Raw genomic sequence first — 24,028 nt, 5'->3', positions numbered from 1 at the left:
GTTAAATCTAATTAAATGTAAAAAGTCTCGTCATGTGGAGTCACAGTAACAGATTGAACAGGTGAAGTCTCTCAGGTGAGTTAAGTTAAACAGGAAGTGTCTCTGACGTCATTACTAGACCGTGACGTAGGAGCTGATTCATCAGCTGTTGAACCAAACCCGAGATAAACAGCAACTACAACTACAATAAGATATGATTCTCCTGTATGGTGAGAAAAGCAAAGACAAATGTTTTGTTAATAATTAACAATAATTAATTTAGTAGAGGAAACATTCACAAATGTAAAAGGTCCTCAAAAAGATCAAAGACTCAGGAATGTAAAAATAAAAACCCGCTGCTACAGTCAAACACTACATGGTATGAAAGACTGAAAAGCTATAAAAACATCAATAAAAACCTCTGTGCGATTATTTGAAAGGATAACCCCTATGTTTAATTGTGTAAAGTGTAAATAGATGTAAATATGTATTTATGTTGTTCGGTTTATGGTTTTGGTTATGTTTTTTATTTTATTTTATATAATAATAATAATAATAATAATAATAATAATAATAATAATAACTTACATTTATATAGAATAGAGAATAGAGAATACTTTATTCATCCCTAGCAGGGAAATTCAAATTAGTCCAGTAGCTCACACAACAATGACACAAAAAAGAAAGAAAGATGAACACAAAACACATTTTAAGAAGTGTTATATATATAACCTTACAGTCTATGTATATAACACGATTGCAGCAGGAACAAATGACCTCTTATAGAATATAGAATAGAGAATACTTTATTCATCCCTAGCGCATTTCAAGAAACTCAAGGTCGTTTTACAGTGAAAAACGAGATAAAATAAATAAGGAGAGAACTAAAATAACAACAAAACTAACAAAACAACTGCTGCTGCTGCTATCGATCCCTCTGTGATCGACTCCCTGAGTCTGCGCTCTGCGCTCCGACTCCCACAATGCACCGCGCGGCTGCAGTTGCCAGTCATTGTGACGTCACCGTGAGAAACAGAGTGACTGTGCAGGTAAAGAGCCGCGGCTTCTCTCCGTCCGTTTCCCCGCTGTGTGTGTGTCTGTCTCTGTCCCTCACGGTGTGTGTGTCCCTTTCTCTTTCCCCCCGTAGCCATGAAGGAGACAGCAGCGGCCAAGCGGCGCGGGGATCGAACCGGGGGCCGGGAGAAGGAGAAGCCGAAGGAGCCGGAGCCGCAGGACGTGGAGATGCCGGAGGAGGAGGCGAGCAGCGCGGCCAAGCCGAGGGAGCAGGACAGCCTCACGCTGGACGGTCGGTCAGCTAGCTAACCGTTACCGTTAACTCACCGTTACTACCGTTACTACCGGGGGCACAGGCACACTGCACCGGGTTAACTACCGGTTAAACACCGGTTAACTACCGGAGGAGAGACGGAGCTCCGCTGTCTACGTTAGCATGTTAGCACAGCAGGCTACATGCTAGCGGTCCAAACACCAGGGAGAGTCCGCAGTTAACTCGGGTTAACGGAGCTATAACTCGGGTTAACGGAGCTGTAACCCGGGTTAACGGGGCTATAACTCGGGTTAACTACCGGTTAAACACGGGTTAACTACCGGAGGAGACAGAGAGACGGAGCTCCGGTGTCTCCTTTAGCCGTTAGCATGCTAGCATAGCAGGCTACATGCTAACGGTCCAAACACCAGGGAGAGTCCGCAGTTAACCCGGGTTAACGGAGCTGTAACCCGGGTTAACGGGGTGTACGGGGGCCGGGACTCTTGTTAAACTGTTTTCGGTTTTTGAATTGTGTGTTTTGTGTTGTACTTTGTGTGTTTTGTGTGTTGTACTGTGTGTGTGTGATGCTGCAGCGTCATCGTCGGGTTTCATTGACCTGTTGTTATGAAGTCAGTCTGAAGTCAGTCTACGGTGGCCCTGAGGGGCAAAGAGAAAATGACTGATTTGCCCCTCAGGGAGTATGAGGGAAATAAAACCTAACCCTAACTTGTTGTTAAAGGGACAGTTCAACATTCAGTCAGATCCTCCTGTCACCATAATAACCCCTATAGTCACAGCAGCAGTAGGTTCATCATCTTCAATTATCGGTGCATGTTGTTTTGAGATGGGCGGAGCAGAGCCGTGAGCTGCTCAGAGCTACGCTACAGAGGAGGCTCATTATGGGATTTCTTGGTATCAAACTCATCAAATACACAATCCAACAACTCCACAACGCTCTGGTGGACAAGTTGTGAGCTGCACATTCACCACGCTATGAGATAATAACACAACGTTACCACACAGAGTTGTTTTAGAGGGAAATTCATGCAAAACCGCTGATGCACGTTGCCTTCAGGGACAGTTTTTCATCATCAGTCTCTGTATTTCCCTCTAAAACAACTCTGTGTGGTAACGTTGTGTTATTATCTCATAGCGTGGTGAATGTGCAGCTCACAACTTGTTGGACAAGTTGTTGGATTGTGTATTTGATGAGTTTGATACCAAGAAATCCCATAATGAGCCTCCGTAGCGTAGCTCTGAGCAGCTCACGGCTCTGCTCCGCTGTTCTAAAAATAGCTTGCACCGACAATTAAAGGTAACGAACCTACTGCTACGACTATAGGGATTATGGCGATGGGGCCAATTTGCCAAAATGCTGAACTATCCCTTTAAGAGACAGAGTTGTTTTAGAGGGAAATGCAGCCGGAACTACATTCCAGACACGGCTGCTGGGCGGAGGGATTCCAGAAGAGAAAGTAGTTCAGAGTACTTGCTTCACGTGTCGTATACGTTATTCACTCCTTTATGATTGATGATAATAATAATAATGATGATAATAATAATAATTGTGGCGGTTAATGGACCAGTTGGTGTGATGTGTGTGATGTGTGTGTAACCATGGCGATGTCCCTGTGCCGGCAGACATCCGGGAGCATGTGAAGCAGATCGAGAAGGCGGTGTCGGGGAAGGAGCCTCGCTTCGTGCTGCGAGCTCTGCGGGCGCTGCCGTCCACCAGCCGCCGCCTTAACGCCAACGTGCTGCACAAGGCCGTGGCCGGCTTCTTCACCTGCAACACCAGCACCCGGGACTTCCTGCTGGGCTTCCTGGACCAGGTGAGGCCACGCTGCCGTTAGGCCACGCCCCCTTCACCTGCTCACACTGGTATTTAGGGATGGGCACCGACTGAATTCTGACCATCGATCCACGTGAAGTCAAACGGTTCCTGAACCTAAAGAAACAGAAGAAAGGCCAGCAGCACTCGTGTCCTTCTCATTGTTCTTTATTACAAACTGCGTCGGTGCTTAAAGGGATAGTTCAACATTTTGGCAAATTGGCCCATTGCCATAATCGCTATAGTCATAGCAGTAGGTTCGTTAACTTTATTTGTCGGTGTAAGCTGTTTTTAGAACGGCGGCGTGGAGCAGCTGGCTGCTCAGAGCTACACTATGGAGGCTAAAGGAATTTCTTGGTTTCCCTCATCAAACTCAACAAATACAAAATCCCCAAACTCCAAAACCCTTTCATGGACAAGTTGTGAGCTGCACATTCACCACACTATGAGATAATAATGGAACGTTACGAAACGAAGCCGTTTTCGAGGTAAATACAGGGTAAATACAGAGTCTGCTTTCTGAAAAACTGTCCCTGAACGCAACGCGCATCAGCGGTTTTGCATGAATTTCCCTCTAAAATGACTCTGTGTGGTAATGTTCCGTTATTATCTCATAGCGTGGTGAATGTGCAGCTCACAACTTGTCTACGACAGCGTTTTTGAGTTGTTGGGTTGTGTATTTGATGAGTTTGATGAGGGAAACCAAGAAATTCCCTTAGCCTCCGTAGCGTAGCTCTGAGCAGCTCACGGCTCTGCTCCGCCGTTCTAAAAACAGCTTGCACCGACAATTAAAGGTAACGAACCTACTGCTACGACTATAGGGATTATGGCAATGGGCCAATTTGCCAAAATGTTGAACTATCCCTTTAACACACACATGTTAAGCGCCGACTGCCATTAGTTGTCCACATTGTCTCCAGCATTGGGTCTGGTGGCCTGTTTGTTTTGATTTTATTTTGGGGGTTATGAAAAACCTCACCAAGTTCTTCCAGCAAAAGCTTAGTATCGATCAGTATCGATGTATTGATATATTGATGTATTGATCTCCCCCCCCCAGCCCATGGAGCTGGCTGAAGGCGACGTCCAGTTCCGTCCCCGGACCGGTAAAGCGGCTTCTTCTCCTCTGCTGCCCGAGGTGGAGGCCTACCTGCAGCTGCTGCTGGTGGTGCACCTCACCAACAACAAGAGATACACAGAGGTGAGTGGAGGTCAGAGGTCAGAGGTCACACTGTCATCCACTGCTCATGTGTCAGCACAATCTGATGCACAGATCATTTATGTGTAGGGCGTCGTCGTCAGAGAATGAATTTATTAATGTGTAGGTCAATCCTGTACGCAGTCCTGTCAGACTTTCGTCCAGACTGTGGAACAAGTCTACGCTGAATAGTGGGGAAGGCTCTGTACTTTGTACTTTGTGTTTTTCTTTTCTTTTTTTTTTACTCTTCAGGGCTCCAGACTAACTTTTTTGACTAGGAGCACAGTGGCCCCTAACTTAAAATTGTAGGAGCTCAAGCAGAAAATGTAGGGCCCTGACTGAGCCACATGTGCATGAACTCCTTGGCATCAAACTCGTCGACCCCTCACGGCCCCAAAAAATTAAAAATGAAATAAAAATCAATCAACAATCAATCATTTCCGTTTGGCAGCCTCTGTGCAGCGCTGTTCTGCAACATGAGTCAACCTGCTTCGTTGCCTTGTGACGATTCAAGTATCACTGATCACTGCTGAGAGCGCAAGCATATTATGGGATGTTTAAAGTTTGTAGCGAGCCGTTGGGGGGAAAAAAATATTGCGGGTGACGTTCAGCACACACAGAGACACATAACCCTAACCCTACACATTTCTTTTCACACAGTAGCCAATCACAGTGATCATTCAAAAAAAAAAAAAAAGAATCGGCAAATTTACTGGTCGCACATGAGCGAGTAGATGAAAAATTTACTCGCACTGTCTCAAATTTTAGTCACAAAATGCGACCATTTCGTCGCAGTCTGGAGCCCTGCTCTTATTCTGTCTTTTTTTTAAATTATTTTATGATGCTTTTATGGCGATATGGATCCCCTTGGGTCTGAAATAAAGAAATGAATGAATGAATGTTAGGAGCTGCTGCTGCTTGTTGTTGTTGATGCCTGCAGATAAGAAGAGTTCGTAGCCCAGTTTTGACTTAATGCTCTGATTTTCTCACTGTTTCATAGACTACAGACTGTTACTGTGTGTGTGTTAATGTGTGTTAATGTGTGTTAATGTGTGTTACTGTGTGTTAATGTGTGTTAATGTGTGTTAATGTGTGTTACTGTGTGTTAATGTGTGTTAATGTGTGTTAATGTGTGTTACTGTGTGTTAATGTGTGTTAATGTGTGTTACTGTGTGTGTGTTAATGTGTGTTAATGTGTGTTAATGTGTGTTAACTGTGTTACTGTGTGTTAATGTGTTACTGTGTTACTGTGTGTGTGTCCGTCCAGGCTCAGAAAGTGTCTGACGACCTGCTGCAGAAGATCGGCTCTAAGAACCGCAGAGCTCTGGACCTGGTGGCCGCCAAGTGTTACTACTACCACGCCAGAGTCTACGAGTTCCTGCAGCTGTTTGACTCCATCCGCAGGTACACATCCATCCCATAATGTCCCCATCAGTCCTCGTCAGGTTCCATTCTCTCTTCTTTTCTCCCTGCAGCTTTAGACAAGAAAACTACAACTAAGCTGCTGTGATCTGATGAAACTTTACTGCAGTTTAGCATCAAACCTGTTGACTAGCGATGGGCATTTCCAATTATTTTCTAACCGAGTATCCTAACCTGGTGTTACCCGGGTAACCGATTACTTTAAAGGGACAACCAGGAGTTTTGTTAAAGTGAAGTGTTTCCTCACTACATTTATGAGCCTCCGCACCGTGAAATTCTTTGACCGGCGCAAGACAGACTCATGTTTTCATTCATCAAGAATTAAAGTCAGAGGTTGGAAGACGATCACATACCGTCGTAGTTCCCACCATAAACGGAGATTCATACGGCGGCGTTATTCTCATGACTCGCCACGAAACCGAAAGTAAAGAAACGCTGGTCGGCTCGCCCAGCATTTCCACCACCACTAATAATAACAAAATAACCATAGAGACAAAACCATAGATTTATCTAAAATGGACCATTAACAAGTGGTAACGGAGATTCATCCACATTAATATCAGACTTTTTTATTGTCGCAGAATTTTTCGTTCTGCTGACGGAGAAACTCCTGGTTGTCCCTTTAACACAACGAAGAGCCGAACCACGATGATGATGTAGTTTGATCTGACGCTAGGCTGTAACTCTAACGTGCCGTTTTTTTAAATCCTAGGTTAACCGGGTAATAATTCATAACCGGATAGCAGATTTCTCACTCGGGTAACCGTGCACTAGTGATGTTCGATTCCACAAATTTCCTTTCCGATCCGATACTGAGTAAAATTCAGGCTGGTATCGGCGATACCGATCCGATACCGATACTTTGTGCAAATGCCCCTAATGTGCCTGGTAAATCTAAAAAAATAAATTGTGTATTTCAAGTCATAACTTCCTAAGGATACAAGACATCAGAGTAACATATATCTATTTATTTTAAACTCTGAAGTATATTGAGGTAGCAGCCTCGTTTAGAATATAGCCAAGCTAATACAACAACAGAAAAAACAGAGGACTCACACAATCGTACAAAATATGTGAAAATGGTGTTTCAAACACTAAAAAAGAACATATTGTAAAATAATAAAACCATTAAACCAAAATATTATTCATAATTTTCCCACAGATATCTGTCTTGGCTGTTTGTGGAGCTGAGACTCTACACAGACTGAGACAGACTGACTGTTGAGTGAGCAGCGGGTTACGCATTACGCACTTACCCAGGCGGAAGAAAAAGTAGTTCCTAAAAACTGCATGTCATTTAGACAAGGTGTCAATAGTTTAGTTACTTTCCACCATGTTCCTGTTAATGATATACATTACCACAAATATGAAGTATCAAAAGTATCGATATTTTCATTTGAGAATCGATTCTAGAGCACACAGACCTGGTATCGGAAGTATCGATATTTCAGTATCGATCCGCACATCACTGGACTGTTCACACCTCCACCTCTCTGTCTCTAACCCTGTCTCTCTGTGTGTGTGTGTTTGTGTCTGTCTCTGTGTGTGTCTCTGTGTGTGTGTGTGTGTGTGTGTGTGTGTGTGTGTGTGTGTGTGTGTGCGCGCTGCAGCTTCCTCCACACGCGGCTGCGCACGGCGACGCTGCGCCACGACGCGGACGGCCAGGCCGTGCTGCTCAACCTGCTGCTCAGGAACTACCTGACCTTCAACCTCTACGACCAGGCCGAGAAGCTGGTGTCCAAGTCCGTGTTCCCCGAGCTCGCCAACAACAACGAGTGGGCCCGCTACCTCTACTACACAGGTACACACACAGACACACAACGCTGCTACACAACTCTACTACACAACAACAACGAGTGGGCCCGCTACCTCTACTACACAGGTACACACACAGACACACAACGCTGCTACACAACTCTACTACACAACAACAACGAGTGGGCCCGCTACCTCTACTACACAGGTACACACACAGACACACAACGCTGCTACACAACTCTACTACACAGCTACACAACAACAACGAGTGGGCCCGCTACCTCTACTACACAGGTACACACACAGACACACAACGCTGCTACACAACTCTACTACACAACAACAACGAGTGGGCCCGCTACCTCTACTACACAGGTACACACACAGACACACAACGCTGCTACACAACTCTACTACACAGCTACACAACAACAACGAGTGGGCCCGCTACCTCTACTACACAGGTACACACACAGACACACAACGCTGCTACACAACTCTACTACACAGCTACACAACAACAACGAGTGGGCCCGCTACCTCTACTACACAGGTACACACACAGACACACAATGCTGCTACACAACTCTACTACACAACAACAACGAGTGGGCCCGCTACCTCTACTACACAGGTACACACACAGACACACAACGCTGCTACACAACTACACAACTCTACTACACAACAACAACGAGTGGGCCCGCTACCTCTACTACACAGGTACACACACAGACACACAACGCTGCTACACAACTCTACTACACAGCTACACAACAACAACGAGTGGGCCCGCTACCTCTACTACACAGGTACACACACAGACACACAACGCTGCTACACAACTACACAACTCTACTACACAACAACAACGAGTGGGCCCGCTACCTCTACTACACAGGTACACACACACACACACAACGCTGCTACACAACTCTACTACACAACAACACCGAGTGGGCCCGCTACCTCTACTACACAGGTACACACACAGACACACAACGCTGCTACACAACTCTACTACACAACAACAACGAGTGGGCCCGCTACCTCTACTACACAGGTACACACACAGACACACAACGCTGCTACACAACTACACAACTCTACTACACAACAACAACGAGTGGGCCCGCTACCTCTACTACACAGGTACACACACAGACACACAACGCTGCTACACAACTCTACTACACAGCTACACAACAACAACGAGTGGGCCCGCTACCTCTACTACACAGGTACACACACAGACACACAACGCTGCTACACAACTCTACTACACAGCTACACAACAATTAATCCCAGGGTTCCTACGCAAGTATGGAAAGTATGGAATTTGATTTTATACATTTCCAGGTCTGGAAAAGTCTGGAAAATGGAAACTGTTGTACAGGGATGCAAACAGCGGCCGAAAAGCGAAACTCGCTTTTTTCATGACCAGTTAGGTGACTTGTGTGAATCGTTCAGATCTAAAGAGTTTTAGTTTTTGAGGGAGGGGGGGAGGGGGGGGGTCTCAGTGTCTCAGCTGGGGTCAGTAAAATGTTTTTCTAACAGGCTGACAGTGACAATCACGTGAAACTGAGGAGAACTCATTCATGGTCTCTGATTACACTGATAACAGCCGACCTCCAATGTAGACGCGCGACATGCGCGCTCGTTAAAGCGGCGCGTATCCGCGTGCAGTCGGTGCGACGGCGACGGTGTTTTTTCCCCCCGTGCATGTGGAGCTGTGCGCCGCGGACATGCACGGTTCCCTACGTTGCTGTGTCAGGCAGGTGTTTCCACGGAGCTCTGCCCCGTTTAGAGGTGAAGGAAGCTCTAAGTGGAAAGACGTCGCCTCAGATGTAGAATGTGTTCAATTAAAGTGAAACTAACACATTATAGAGGCCTATATGTCCATTACACACTGAATGAAACATCCCATGTCTTTATTTATTCAGTTTATTTTAATAGTAATAATTAGACTAACATTCAGTGAAGACCTAAAAATCAGTATCTCCAAAATGGAAATATTGCAAAGGAATTCTTTTTTTTTTTTAAAGCATTTTTAATATAGAAATGTTGGCCTTCTGAAAACTATGTCCATCTATATGCACTCAATACTTGGTTGGGGGGTTGAACTACTGGAAATTGACTTTTCCGTGATATTGTAATGTAATTATTTGTTAATGGTGAGCCCCCCCCCCTCCCGCCCCCTGGAAAATTCCTCTCTTTTTTGGTCCTGACCCGTTTGCATCCCTGCATGAACGAGCATACTTTAGGTTCAGTATGCCACCAGAGTGTGTTCTCCAGTGTGTGTGTTTTCCTGTGTGTGTGTGTTAACGTGGTCGTGTCCCCTCAGGTCGGATCAAGGCGATCCAGCTGGAATACTCTGAGGCTCGCCGGACGCTGACCAACGCTCTGAGGAAAGCTCCTCAACACACGGCCGTGGGCTTCAAGCAGACGGTGAGACACACACACACACACACACACACACACACAGAGACACACACACACACACACACACACACACACACACACTTTGAGGGGCTGGAAAAAATTATATTATAGTGAACAGTGGAACTGTGTATTATTTTCCAGGTAAAACCTCTTTTAGGCCGTGAAAATAGGCCGTTTCTTTGGGTCTGTTCACAACACTGTATGTTGTAAATCTCTGGGCAGGGCTATTATGGGCTGGCGTTGCTAACTCTGACACGGTGAAGTCTGAGGAGTCGTTTCCTCCTCAGACAACCTGTCAATGAGTATCAATACCCATCCCTGGTCGTCATTCTCACCAGTCTGTGTGTGTGTCTCTCTCTCTCTGTGTGTGTGTGTGTGTGTGTGTCTCTCTGTGTGTGTGTGTGTGTCTCTGTGTGTGTGTGTGTCTCTGTGTGTGTGTGTGTGTCTCTCTCTCTCTCTGTGTCTCTCTGTGTGTGTGTGTGTGTGCAGGTGCACAAGCTGCTGATCGTGGTGGAGCTGCTGCTGGGAGAGATTCCTGACCGGCTGCAGTTCAGACAGCCGTCGCTCAAGAGATCCCTCATGCCCTACTTCCTGCTCACCCAGGGTCAGTAGTAGTAGTAGTAGTAGTACCTCTGATTGACCCTGTGTAACTCTCAGGGTTTCCAACTGGTCAACATGGTCGACCAGTGGAGGAGTCCTTCAGAGGGCTTCCCAAAGTTTTATTGAAATTTTACCACTTTTTCTAGAATTTTTTTTAAACTTTTTTTTTTTTGTTGAGAAACTCTTTTTAACGTTTTTCTTTTGTTGAAGTGTAACCTAACCTTGTCGTAACCGGGTAACCGAATACCGTAATAAAAAATAAAATGAGGTCATGTCTGATGGACAGAGCGTTCTGTCCGTCAGACAGTCACATCACTGACACACAGCGTTGTCAGACTAAACATCAGCTGGATAATCAGAGTAGAGATGGAGTTGAAGATGCTCATACGGGGCAGATGAGCATCTTTATGCCGCGGCTGCTTCCCTCGGAGGAGAAAACTGTTTTTTCTTTTTTTTTAAATCATTAGCGGTGTTTATTTATTTAAGCAATATATCACGACAGGCCGTGGTATATGCTCATTATACCACGGCTAAGGGGCGTTGTTCGGCCCGACGCGAAGCGGAGGGACGACAACCCCCTTAGAGTGGTATAATGAGCATAGACCACGGCCTGGAGTGATATACTGCTTTTATAAAACGGTTACCAATAAAGGCAATATGAAAGACGGATACGCAATCAATTTCATGTAGTTTTATTCAACCAGAAATACATATTATCCAATAAAATAGCCTCACCGTGAAAAAAATAGTCCCACCTCTCCAGACGTTAGCTCCTAGTAGCTCTGCAGCTCGTCTTTTCCTCCGCTTTTTTTCAGATGAAAGTCACTGCTCAGTCCCCTCTACCATTGTTAACCCTCCCCGGAGGTCAAAGTTCACCTTAAACATGTGGATTCAACTACTTTAGTCCGTTTTTTAACATCGTAAAAACATCAGCTGTCTTTGGCTACGGACTGCAACAGTCCGTTGTCATGGATACATGACAACAACTTCCATTCATACCAGTCATACGTGCCTGAGGCGGAGTGATAGCCTACGCTGTGATAAGGCTTTAGAATAGTAGCCGTGGTATATGCTCATTATACCACGGTTAACAACCAATCAGATCGCAGGATTTCACCTTTCCGTTTTATAATAGTCCACACTACATGTTGGTGCCTTCGCTCCTCTCGGCCTCGCATCGTCTCAGGAAATAACTGGGAAGGTTTCAGAAGGTTTGTAAACTGAAAGCAGCAGATTCTCTAACAGACTTGATGACACCTGTCGTCGCCGAGGGAACCACCACAGATTATTGTAAAAGGTTTGAAAGTCCGAGGCTCGATCCAAAAACACTTTTACACAGCAGAAAATCACGTTGCTGCTTCATCTGAAACTGTTTAACACGACAAAAAGCCGAACCACGGCCTGATGATGTAGTCTGATCCGACACTCGACTGTTGCTCTAACGTGACGTTTTTTAATCCTAGGTTAACCGGATAATAAATTCCTAACCGGATAGCAGATTACTCGGGTACTCGGGTAACCTTGCACATCCCTATTCCACATATCAATATTCAACATTTTACATATAGAGTTTTCCAACAGTATAAAACATTTCTATACTTCTCCACCGGGGAGCAGAGATAGAAATAGATAGAAACAGAAATTCTTTTTGAGAAATTTTACCACTTTTTTCCAGAGATTTCTCTACAATATCTCCACTAATTCACTCCATTGGCTCTAATTTGAACGTACATTCACTAAAACAGTAACCCTTTGTGTAACTCTGTGTGTGTGTAACTCTGTGTGTAACTCTGTGTGTAACTGTGTGTGTAACTCTGTGTGTGTGTAGCGGTGCGGACCGGTAACCTGTCCAAGTTCAACCAGGCGTTGGAGCAGTTTGGAGAGAAGTTCCAGACGGACGGGACCTACACGCTCATCATCCGCCTCAGACACAACGTCATCAAGACAGGTGACCAATCACAGCCCTGCCTGCCTGCTGAGCTCTGACATCACAGCTCTGACATCACAGCTGCTCACGCCTCACCTGTGTCTCTGTGTGTGTGTGTGTGTTCAGGTGTGCGTATGATCAGCCTGTCCTACTCCCGTATCTCTCTGGCCGACATCGCTCAGAAGCTGCAGCTCGACAGCCCAGAGGACGCAGAGTTCATCGTCGCCAAGGTAACACACACACACACACAAACAGACACACACAAACGAACAAACAGACGGTGGCCTGTGAGGTCATGTGAGACTGGATGCATTGAAGTCAATAGCTGTGTTTACATGCGCAAATTTTCTTAATCAGATTAAAAATGTGAGGGATCGGAAAATCCGAATCCACTGTTTACATGGGCGCAAAATCAAATAATCCGATCATGACGTGCGTACACATGCACCGAGCTTTATTCAGAATAACAGCATTTTGACATGCAGAGCTGTCTTTTTCCCTAAAACAACAGCAGAAGAAGAGTTGTACTTCCTGTACTACTGTAAACAAACCAATAAACGCGGAAGTGGCTCAATTTATCCCGTTCAGTAGCCTACTCAAAATGGACCTGCACCAGATTTTAAGAGCTGTTGCTGTACTCCTATATCGTTATTAAGCAGACTCAGCAACGTGTACTACTGTTCCTGCCATTGATAAATCTCACCGGACCCAAGAAAAGTACGGATGTGAACACGCCATATCCCGCCCTCTACACACCCAAACACAACCATATGGTCGATGCAAAACAGCACGTGCATATTAATTAGCCATGTGCTCTGGACATTTGGGGAGTTACGTCAGTGGAAGACGGTGAAGACAACGGAGAGAGAGCGGGGAAAGAAGCGGGATTACTCTGAAAGCGAGATACACGGCGATATCGGGTCGGTAGGCTACTACTCGCTCTCTTTTTTCTCTCCTCTCATCAGCTCCAAACTCACTCGTCCACCTCGTTACCTCAGGTGACAGAATAACAAGTCTCAGTAGATCCGTGTGGCTGCTGCCAGGGTGTTTTTAAACTTAGCGGGTTTGATTCCTGTCGGACGTCACTAGAGTGTGTAAAAGCAAAAATGAATAGGCTAAATAAATAAGAACCGAGTAGAACCGTGTACAGCCGTGTCGCGCTAGTGGGAAAGGATGTAATGATCGGAATAAGTGTTTACATGGACGTCGTTCGGAATAACGATCGGTATAAACCACCCCTCTCGATCCGAAAAGAATTTCTTTCGGATCGAGCCGAATCCGATCAGAATCTTCCAATTGACGTGTTTACATGACACATTTTTATTCGGATCAGCCCTTTATTCCGAATATTTGTGTCCATGTAAACGCACCTAATGTTGTCAACAGATGCACATGGAGGAGAGGAGCTGTAACCAGAACAGACTGTCACAGTCCCTACTGTCTTTCTGTGTAAATATCTCATGTTACAACATGAAAACCTGCAGCTTATATTCAAGTGCGGCCTATAGGGCTGGGTAAAAAAATCTATTTAATCGATTCTGGATCGATTTCATTTAAATTTTGTAATATCGATTCACAGAGCATGAGATCGATTTTTCCCCCCTGTAGTCTCGTGCGTGATGAAGCAGCGGTGCGGTTACGTCTGACGCTCTGACTCAGTAACTACCAGCGGAGTTTCTTTCTTCCTCTTTGTAACTGTGTAATGTAGCTGTGTTTGATATGAATAAAAACCAAACCAAACTACGAGCGGAGTTCACGTCAGCTCAGGACAGGTGATCTGCAGGTGATTGTTTCACTTGAGCGCTCCGACGCTGTGTGTGTGTGAGTGTGGCAGACTTGACTTGAGACAGTTTGAAGTTGTTGTTTTTTTTACCATTAATATTATTTTTGCGCTTAAAGAAACAATGCCTTAATTATAAATTAATTAATGCAATTTGCAGTGATGGAATGTTGCAGTTCAAGTTCACTTTTCACCTGCAATTCCTTTCTAATTTCAAAATGGCCCTTTTGAGAATTGGAACAGTTTTATTTACAGTTCAAGTTGAAACTGTCACATTCACAAGTTTGCACTTATAAAGAACAGTGTATTTTGTAACACAGAGTTGAGCCATTTTCATTTTTCAAGAGGAGATTGAATCGACTCTAATGAAATCGAATCATATCGAATCAAATCGAATCGTCATTAATCGATTTAGAACCTTAGGAATCGAAATCGAATCGATTCAGGAAATTGGCCACAATACCCAGCCCTAGCGGCCTATATGTACAGTATTTTCTTTTAACATTTAGCTGGTCCAGCTTATACACAGGGTATCCGCGGGGTCTTGAAAAGTATTAAAAGGTGATAAATCAATTTTGGGAAAATTAAGACCCTTAAAAAGTATTAAAAAGTCTTTTCACGACTTTATAAAGTCTTAAATTTTGAAGGTATTTTGTCTAAATTAGCTTTCCAAGAGTTTGAGTCCTAAAAAACATTGTAAAAGTGTGTGAATTTATTCATTTTATGCCATGTGTCGTTTTGTTTTTTTGCCTTTGATTTCTTATCCCAGCCTATTTTGAATTCTGTTGTATCATAGTGGTCTATAGTTTTTATCACAAACTAGAACTGTTAAGTTAAAAGTGTCACTGATGTAAATGGTTACAGCTTGAAGCGGCGGTGAGGTACTGAAAAATATTGAGAAGGTCTTGAAAAAGTCTTTAAAAGGTTTTAAAATTAACTTCAAGATTCCTGTATAAACCCTGATACAGGTGCGTCTATAGTCTGGAAAGTACGTAACTTGTCCATGATGTTGAGTGTCAGCTGAGTGTCAACTGTTGTCATGGATACATTCCATCTCCTCCTCTCCCAATAATCGCAAAACACTAATGAATGGAAACGGTCATAAATTCGCATTTTGCTTTTTGCGCATTTTTACAAAATCCGCTCTGAAATTCGATCCATTTGGATGAAACCCAGTTAGAGACTAAATCAGTGTTTGGTGTTGTCACGTCCTGCTGAGGGGAGGGGTGTGTGTGTGTGTTGTACTGACCCGTGTGTGTGTGTGTGTGTGTGTGTGTGTGTCAGGCGATCCGTGACGGCGTGATCGAGGCGAGCATCAACCACGAGAAAGGCTTCGTCCAGTCCAAAGAGACGATGGACATCTACGGCACCAGAGAGCCTCAGCTGGCCTTCCACCAGAGGATCTCCTTCTGCCTGGACATACACAACATGTCTGTCAAGGTAACACAACCACAGACACACACCTGGACATACACAACATGTCTGTCAAGGTAACACAACTACAGACACACACCTGGACATACACAACATGTCTGTCAAGGTAACACAACCACAGACACACACCTGGACATACACAACATGTCTGTCAGTCTTATACTTTCTAACACTTCTTATGTTCAATGTTTTTTTCTATACATCTCATTATATATTGTCCTAAACCATCCTGTTATTACGCCCCTCGTCCACTAGAGGACGCTCAATGCTCAACTCAATATGAAAGTTCAAGAAGGGAACTCTGACTGTTGTAGTAGTGGAGCAGCAGGGTTGGAAATTAATGAATGAATGAAAATTTGTGGCCGAAGCGGAATAAAATTAAACGCTTGGCCGAATACCGAATGTGGTTGTTAAGCTTTTTAACATTTTTTTTAATATTGCATAAATAGTATAATAATTAATAATTATTATTATTATTTTTAAACATGTTTTTCAAAGAAATTAATGTTGCTGTTCAGGGTGTTTGTCTTTTAAATGAGTAATGACAGCAGTAGAGCTGAAGGAACTCCCTTAGATAGTTTGGTTGATTTTTTTCTTGCTCTCCAACACTTTGAAATATCTCCACACTGCCGACGTTTTACTGAAGGAAGACGCCAGGTCACTGTACACTGCTTCCCATCAACTGAGTCTTGTATACCACTTTCTGGCCTGTCACATCTCCACAATTCATCATTTAATGCTGTAATACTTTAAAAAAGAGAGGAGACCTTAGAGAACCAATAACAATGCTTTAATTTATCACATGACTTTCAAGAAGCCACTGAAACCCTTTTTTGCAGACTTTTTCAAAGGAAACAGGTTTGCCATTTTGCTCCACTAAAACGGTCTGAAAACAGACAGTAACTTCCTGGCCCTTTTTCATCTGGAAAAAAATATATTTACACTAATAGATTAGTAAAGTTTAATTTTTAATAGTTCCATGCAATTTATTGACTTATTAAATAATGGAAACTTGTTAAAATGCACCTGTTGCCCCAAAGCAACAACGTACCATTATAGAAAATTGCAGTGTTGCCTTGAGGCGACAGTGGACCATTATGGAATCAATATTACATTATGAGACTATGGTAGTGTGTGTTTAGGTGTAAATATAATGTTCAAAAACATATCATTCATCATCATTTAGTTTTTTATCCTTAATAAATGTGATTTTGGATGCAGTAAAGTAAACATCAGGCTATTATGATGATGATGAGGAAGATGAGGATGAGGCCAGTGAAGGGTAAAGTCTACAGAGACTGGTCGGTGTTTCTAATACAGTAGATGATGAACCGTGATGGTACAATGTTGCTACAGGAAACAAATCCCAAAACTTCCAAAAATAAATAATTTTTTAAATTGTCTTTAGATTATGTTTATTTAGTCTATTTTGAGACATAAAAACACTCCAAACATTTTTTCCCCCACTGGCATCATGATGCAGCGTAGCTACCATAGAGGGTTAATTAAACAGCGTTTAACTATCTGTCATCTCTGCCAGCGCTAATTATACAGTGTTGAACCCCCCCCTCCCTCCCTCCCTCCCTCCATGGTCTCCTGGAGTCCTGTGGGTAACTCTGTCTGCTGCACGTTGTTTGATTGCGTCACACGTTACCAACAGTCTGTTGAGCCTTTTAACTGACTCCACGAAGGCCCAACGTGGCCTTAATGTTTACTTCTATGAACGTCACGTCGTTGATGGAAGGAACACGTTGGAACAGTTTCACCTTCAAATGTTCTCAGTAGGTGCGTTTCCATTACCCCTTGAAATGCGCAAAACCTAAATATCGAAATTAAAAACTGGTAATGGAAACACCTACATTTCGAAAAAACTCTCAAATATCGCTACAAAGTTTTTACGCTCTCATGAGGTGGTTTTTGAGACGTATCGATACAAACTTGTATCGCAAAAGTGTAATGGAAACACTTTTTTCGCTTTTCTACACATCACCGGCGTCAGCGGAGTTGTGTGTGTCCACGCTGTGTTGGTTTATGTGACTTGAGGGGACAAATGAACCACATGTTTATTGTCATGCATTGCTGACCTGGGCATTGTTTCTCAATAAAATAGAAAAACCTTTCCTATCGTTCCCCTTTTCCCTGCATGGTTGAAGGAGACTGACTCCACGCTCCCACTCCCTCCTGCGCCGACATGTCACCTTAAGTCACATAAACCAGTACGGGTGTGTGGACACAACCACCTTGATGTCAGCGCCTCATCACTGCTGGTGTTTAAAAAGCCGTTCTTTCTGCAGTCAGGTTAAAGCGCGCATCCACCGTGTTGGTAAACAAATAGTCCCTATATCAACGGAGGCAACCGTGCTTGAGCAGCTTGGGTTGGAGGTGGTGTGAGTGCGGGCCAGCGGGGGACAGGGGGGGGGGGGGATTCGGGCTTCAGCACGGTACAACTGGCCCGTGTGAGTGCGTCCTTATTTGTGGCCGCTGCCAGCGCCACACGGGCTTTGCCTTTCAGCAATCAAGCGCTGTTTTTGTCTTTGTTAAAATCAATAACAGCAACAGCTGTCGGCAGCTGAGATCACTGTGCCGTCACCATAGAAACGCAAGACGCATTACGGCTCATTCGCAAAACACCTTTCAATGGAAACACCCGCAAATGGCAGTTGCACTTTTTCGAAGTTTCAGAAATATCGCTTTTATTTTGCGAAAATCTGTGATGGAAACGCAGCTAGTGTCAGAATAATTCAGATTCTGTTCAAATAGACCAGTTGGTTCTGACACAACTAGAGCACAGACACACACACACACACACACACACACACACACACACACACACACACACACAGACACCGTGAACTTATTTCAAAATGTTGAACTTTGAACTGAACTAGTTCTTTTTAAAATGTGTGAACTGAACTTTGAACTAGTTCATGTAGAAAGTGAACTTCATAACAACACTGCACATCTAAAAGCATCAAAACCAGGCTTCAGAGCGCCTTGTCACTGCGCTCGGACACCCCCGCACACACACACACACACACCGCTCCGCCCCTCGCACCTCGGCCTCACTGCAGCGCACCGGTTGGCCGTGTCTTCAGACGGAGCGATGGCGTCGGCCAAGACAAAGCTGACTCAGCAGTGTGGGAACACTTTAAACTCAGTGATGATAAAACCAACCAACCTCGTTCTGTGTTTAAAAAAAAGTATCCGCCAATATTTTATTGTTTATTTAGGCTGAAATGTTCATGGTTCCTTTATTGAAGTGTGCGCTGCCGTTAGAAGAAAAATGTTTAGCCTATTAACGGGACTATTTAATTCCGTGGCATTTCTTTTTTTTCTCTTTTAATTGCGAGTGATGTAGCGGTTTGTAGCGGGTTTAAAAAAAATCGATATTGCCACAGACATGTAACGATATGAACTGACAGGCTTGTAAGCAGAGTGCGAATTATACAATGACAATTGGGGGGGTCAACATTTTACTCAGCGCGCAGTAGCCTACAGCGCAGACGCGTGCTTGAGTTAACAGAAGTCTTACAGTATCTTGCTTGTTCAGTGAAACGTCTACAGTCTGTAGATGATGATAAACCAAATTTTACACAATTTTACAGTTCATGCGGCACATAATGTACCACACAAACAATTTTTGTAGTCACCAACAAAATATTCTAGATCTAATCTGCCGAAATTCAGACCCATGCACACACACCCTAGCAAAGACAATGAAATGGTTTATAGTCTAGTAATTTTAGGCCAAAAAAGGGGTCAACGTTAAACAAATTGCAACAGAAGCAAACTCAACTGATTTTGTATCCTCAGCATGTCCTGAGTGAGGGAAAAAAAGCCCCGAAGAATCCCATTAGGGGAAAGTTTAGAAAAACACCCAAACATATCCCATTTATACGCATATAAAAAAATTTTTTCTCGTGTATAGGGTAAAATTTTTAACCTTTAGATATCTCCATGAAAATGACTGAGTTGATTACTGACATTAAGACAAACAAAAAATGTATAACAAGTTTTTTGAAATTCTTTGTTAACACGAGCAATATTGCATAAATTTGCATACATTTGCATAAATTGCACCGTTTTGACGGCACATGTATATATGAAGTTGCTGTGGTGGTACCGGCATGAAAACTGGAATGAGTTGACTCCATCGGTCAACCGACAAGTTGACCACTTTAAATTTCAAGATGACTGTAATTTTTCAAGACAGCCACATCCTTAGTAGAGCAGGTATGACATGAGCCAACAGTGCATAATCCAATTACATATGGCTAATTTGCATACATACAACACCTGATCTAAACATTGAGTAGAGCAGGTGAAAATGTCTTGTTCAATCTTGTTAACATATAATATGTTAACAAGATTGAACAAGACATTTTTTTTACTGTACTATGATATTACAGTTAAAAAACTTAAGGAATGGAACCAATTTAGGCCCATGAGCATTAATAGAGACGGAGCATGTCATACCTGCTCTACTAAGGATGTGGCTGTCTTGAAAAATTGCAGTCATCTTGAAATTTAAAGTGGTCAACTTGTCGGTTGACCGATGGAGTCAACTCATTCCAATTTTCATGCCGGTACCACCACAGCAACTTCATATATACATGTGCCGTCAAAACGGTGCAATTTATGCAAATTTATGCAAATTTGCTCATGTTAACAAAGAATTTCAAAAAACTTGTAATACATTTTTTGTTTGTCTTAATGTCAGTAATCAACTCAGTAATTTTCATGGAGATATCTAAAGGTTAATAATTTTACCCTATTCATGTGAAAAAAATGTTTTAAATGGGATATGTTTGGGTCTTTTTCTAAACTTTCCCCTAATGGGATTCTTCGGGGCTTTTTTTCCCTCACTCAGGACATGTTGAGGATACAAAATCAGATGAGTTTGCTTCTGTTGCAATTTGTTCAACCTTTTCTCATAAAATGACTGGACTATTAGTCCACTAGGGGGGTCTGAAATTTTACTACAAGCATCTTCCTGGCATGACTATGGAAATACTGTATATTGTAGTATTTATGATTACTAATAAGAAAGATAAATGTTTCAACCCCCCCTATCTGTTATTTGTACCTCTTTTAGGGGGGGTGAAGTCGTAATTAGGGGGGTCAAACCCCCCCAAACCCCCCTGTAATTCGCACTATGCTTGTAAGAGTGAGAGAGACGAGCGTCCGTGTCACCATGTCAGCTGTAAACGAATACTCGAGTACGAACATTCGGATAGTAAAATGTGCTACTCGTTGCAGCCCTACTGGACACACACACACACACACACACACATCTGGACACACACACACACACACACACACAGACACACACACACCTGGACACACACACCCCCCAGTGAGCTGCAGTAACGTGTTGTTGTGTTTCCTCCTCCAGGCCATGAGGTTTCCTCCTAAAGCCTACAACAAGGACCTGGAGTCAGCAGAGGTAACACACACTCACACACACACACACACACACACACACACACACACACACACACTCTAACACACACATACAAACACTTTCTAATGTTAAAGGGATAGTTCAACATTTTGGCAAATTGGCCCATTGCCATAATTGCTATAGTCATAGCAGTAGGTTCATTACCTTTAATTGTAGGTGTAAGCTATTTTCAGTACGGCGGAGCGCAGCAGCTGGCTGCTCAGAGCTACGCTATGGAGGCTAACGGAATTTCTTGGTTTCCCTCATTAAACTCATCAAATTCAACATCCCAAAACTCCACAGCGCTTTTGTAGACAAGTTGTGAGCTGCACAACCACCACGCTATGAGATAATGACGGAACGATACGAAACGGAGCCGTTTTCGAGGTAAATACAGGGTAAATACGGAGACTGCTTGCTGAAAAACTGTCCCTGAACGCAACGCGCATCAGCGGTTTTGTATGAATTTACCTCGAAAACGGCTCCGTCTCGTATCGTTCCGTCATTATCTCATAGCGTGGTGGTTGTGCAGCTCACAACTTGTCTACAAAAGCGCTGTGGAGTTTTGGGATGTTGAATTTGATGAGTTTAATGAGGGAAACCAAGAAATTCCCTTAGCCTCCGTAGCGTAGCTCTGAGCAGCTCACGGCTCTGCTCCGCCGTACTGAAAATAGCTTACACCTACAATTAAAGGTAATGAACCTACTGCTATGACTATAGGGATTATGGCAATGGGCCAATTTGCCAAAATGTTGAACTATCCCTTTAAAAACTCACCCTGTGTGTGTGTGTGTGTGTGTGTGGTGCGTTCAGGAGCGTCGGGAGCGCGAGCAGCAGGACCTGGAGTTCGCTAAAGAAATGGCTGAAGACGACGACGACAGCTTCCCATGATCCTCTCTGCTCACACAGGAAGTTACTGTGCGTGTGCGTGTGCACGTGTGTGTGTGTTGGCACGCCGATGTTAGTAGATCACTTATTATTACCCACAATCCCCCTCTCCCCCCCTCTCCCCCCCCCCCCCTCCCTCCTCTTTCTGACGTGTACTCTGCTGTGTTTCCTCAGACCCGTTTGTTCTTCTCTCACTAATAAAAAAAACTCTGACTTTGTTTACACCCGAGCCTGTTGCATTCTGGGTAATGGATGCTGCTGCTGCGTTACCGTGGCAACGCCTATTTGAAAATCTACATTTTTTTAGGCCTTAAAAATGCATCGAAGTGTTGGGTTCAAGTCTTCAATCGTTTAGTCAGGTTAATTTTCTACAACCCTCAGAAAAACCACATGTTGCACGTGGGAATCCTGTTATTTTCACATGGGAAAGATGTGGTTTTGGTTCAATTTCATGCTTTTTTATTATTATTTTTTTATTCAACCTTTATTTAACCAGATAAAAGCCCATTGAGATCAGGATCTCTTTTGCAAGGGTGACCTGGCCAAAAAGGTCAGCAGCACGAGACATAGCAGCAATACATGTCAACACAGAATTACAAAGAGTAATAGAACAAATAGAATAAATTTTAGATTTTAGAGATGCAACAATAGCACAACAATGAATAATTTGAGAAACACAGGCACTGTTCGGTGAGTTTCTGCTGCCTGTCTTTCAAGATAGAGCGAAAGGCTCCAAGTGGAATTGATTTAGAGAGTTTCAGCTCTGTCTGTAAAGTGTTCCATGCCAAAGGGGCGGCAAAGCTGAATGCTCTTTTCCCAAATTCGGTCCTTACCCGGCCGGGGAGCAGATAAGACAAGGGTTGAACAGGAATATGTGAATCCCCATGTGAACCGACAGTATTTTCCACATGTGTCACAAACCGTGAGGAAGAAAATAGGTGAACGAGTCCCAACAAGCAACTTCTTGCAGCCAGCTCATTTTGTTTGTCATGATAAAGGTCTTAAATTTAACCTTTAAAGGTCTAAAACTCTTACGCCAGGAGTACACTGGGAACGGCGTTTTACCTGCTACACCAGGCACGGACGCGACGCGACACGACGCGACTTCACTGTGTTTGTTGTTGCAGCTTCAGCTTCACCTTGTCAATCTGCAGTAAATGAGTGACTTTATGCATCTCAACACAGTTTTACATCCCTCCTGTTAAAATGGATTGACAGGACCTTTCTCACAGGTAATCTGCTGACTATGTAGGTTTACAAGTGCAGACTATATTAAATGGTATCAATTAACTGTTTAACTACACGCAGGCTATCCGCGGGGTCTTGAATAGTATTAAAAGGTGATAAATCAATTTTGGGGAAATGAAGACCCTTAAAAAGTATTTAAAAGTCTTTTCACGACTTTATAAAGTCTTAAATTTTGAAGGTTTTTTTTTTCTGAATTAGCTGTCCAAGAGTTTGAATCCTAAAAAACATTGTAAAAGTGTTTGAATTTATTAATATTATTAAAAAACAAAGATGAACCGGTACATAAAGAAGAAAAGAAGATTGTTGTTTTTGTTTTTTGAGAGTGGAGCAATGTTTTTTTTGTTTGTTTTTTTTATAAACTTTGCCTTTGATTTATTATCCAGCCTATTTTGAATTCTGTTGTATCATAGTGGTCTAGAGTCTTTATCACAAACTGAAACTGTTGAGTTAAAAGTGTCACTGATGTAAATGGTTACAGCTTGAAGTGGCGGGGAGGTGTTGAAAAATATTGAAAAGGTCTTGAAAAAGTCTTTAAAAGGTTTTCAAATTAAATTCAAGATGCCTGTATAAACCCTGTACACGATCATGGATCCACAATGTAAAAAAAACAAACCCCATAATGTTGCACTGCTGCTGGCTTTGCCTCTGGTACATGAGACATTTATTTTAATCACTTTTAAACCTAATATATTGGTTTTATACACAGTTCTCTGTAGTTTTCTACCTGTTGGAGGGCCGCGCAGCCACGCCACCAGGAAATAAAATACACCCGGCGCGAAAAAGAAGAGAAACGCAGCGCGACGGCCGCTGGAGT

General features: G+C 43.3%; 1 protein-coding gene across 2 annotated transcripts; it reads left to right on the top strand.

The window, feature by feature from the left end:
• The first annotated feature begins 986 nt into the window (after positions 1–986).
• psmd3 (proteasome 26S subunit, non-ATPase 3) lies at positions 987–22,195 on the top strand. Of its 2 annotated transcripts, XM_085783275.1 has the most exons (13): positions 987–1,028; positions 1,127–1,285; positions 2,888–3,078; positions 4,135–4,275; positions 5,540–5,676; positions 7,305–7,495; positions 9,797–9,900; positions 10,384–10,498; positions 12,323–12,442; positions 12,548–12,651; positions 15,486–15,641; positions 21,031–21,081; positions 21,892–22,195. In XM_085783275.1, the coding sequence occupies exons 2-13, from the start codon at positions 1,129–1,131 to the stop codon at positions 21,967–21,969; spliced, it is 1,545 nt and encodes a 514-aa protein (XP_085639401.1). In that variant the 5' UTR covers positions 987–1,028; positions 1,127–1,128; the 3' UTR covers positions 21,970–22,195. The 2 variants fall into 2 exon arrangements, with proteins under 2 accessions (XP_085639401.1, XP_085639402.1); XM_085783276.1 differs by having other exon boundaries at positions 987–1,285.
• The last annotated feature ends 1,833 nt before the right edge of the window (positions 22,196–24,028 follow it).

Source organism: Trachurus japonicus, chromosome 8 (assembly GCF_045865225.1).
Source record: "Trachurus japonicus isolate A0001 chromosome 8, Traja_1.0".
NCBI lineage: Eukaryota > Metazoa > Chordata > Actinopteri > Carangiformes > Carangidae > Trachurus > Trachurus japonicus.
The sequence above is the reverse complement of the archived record's forward strand: the minus strand, read 5'-3'. Positions and strand labels throughout refer to the sequence as shown.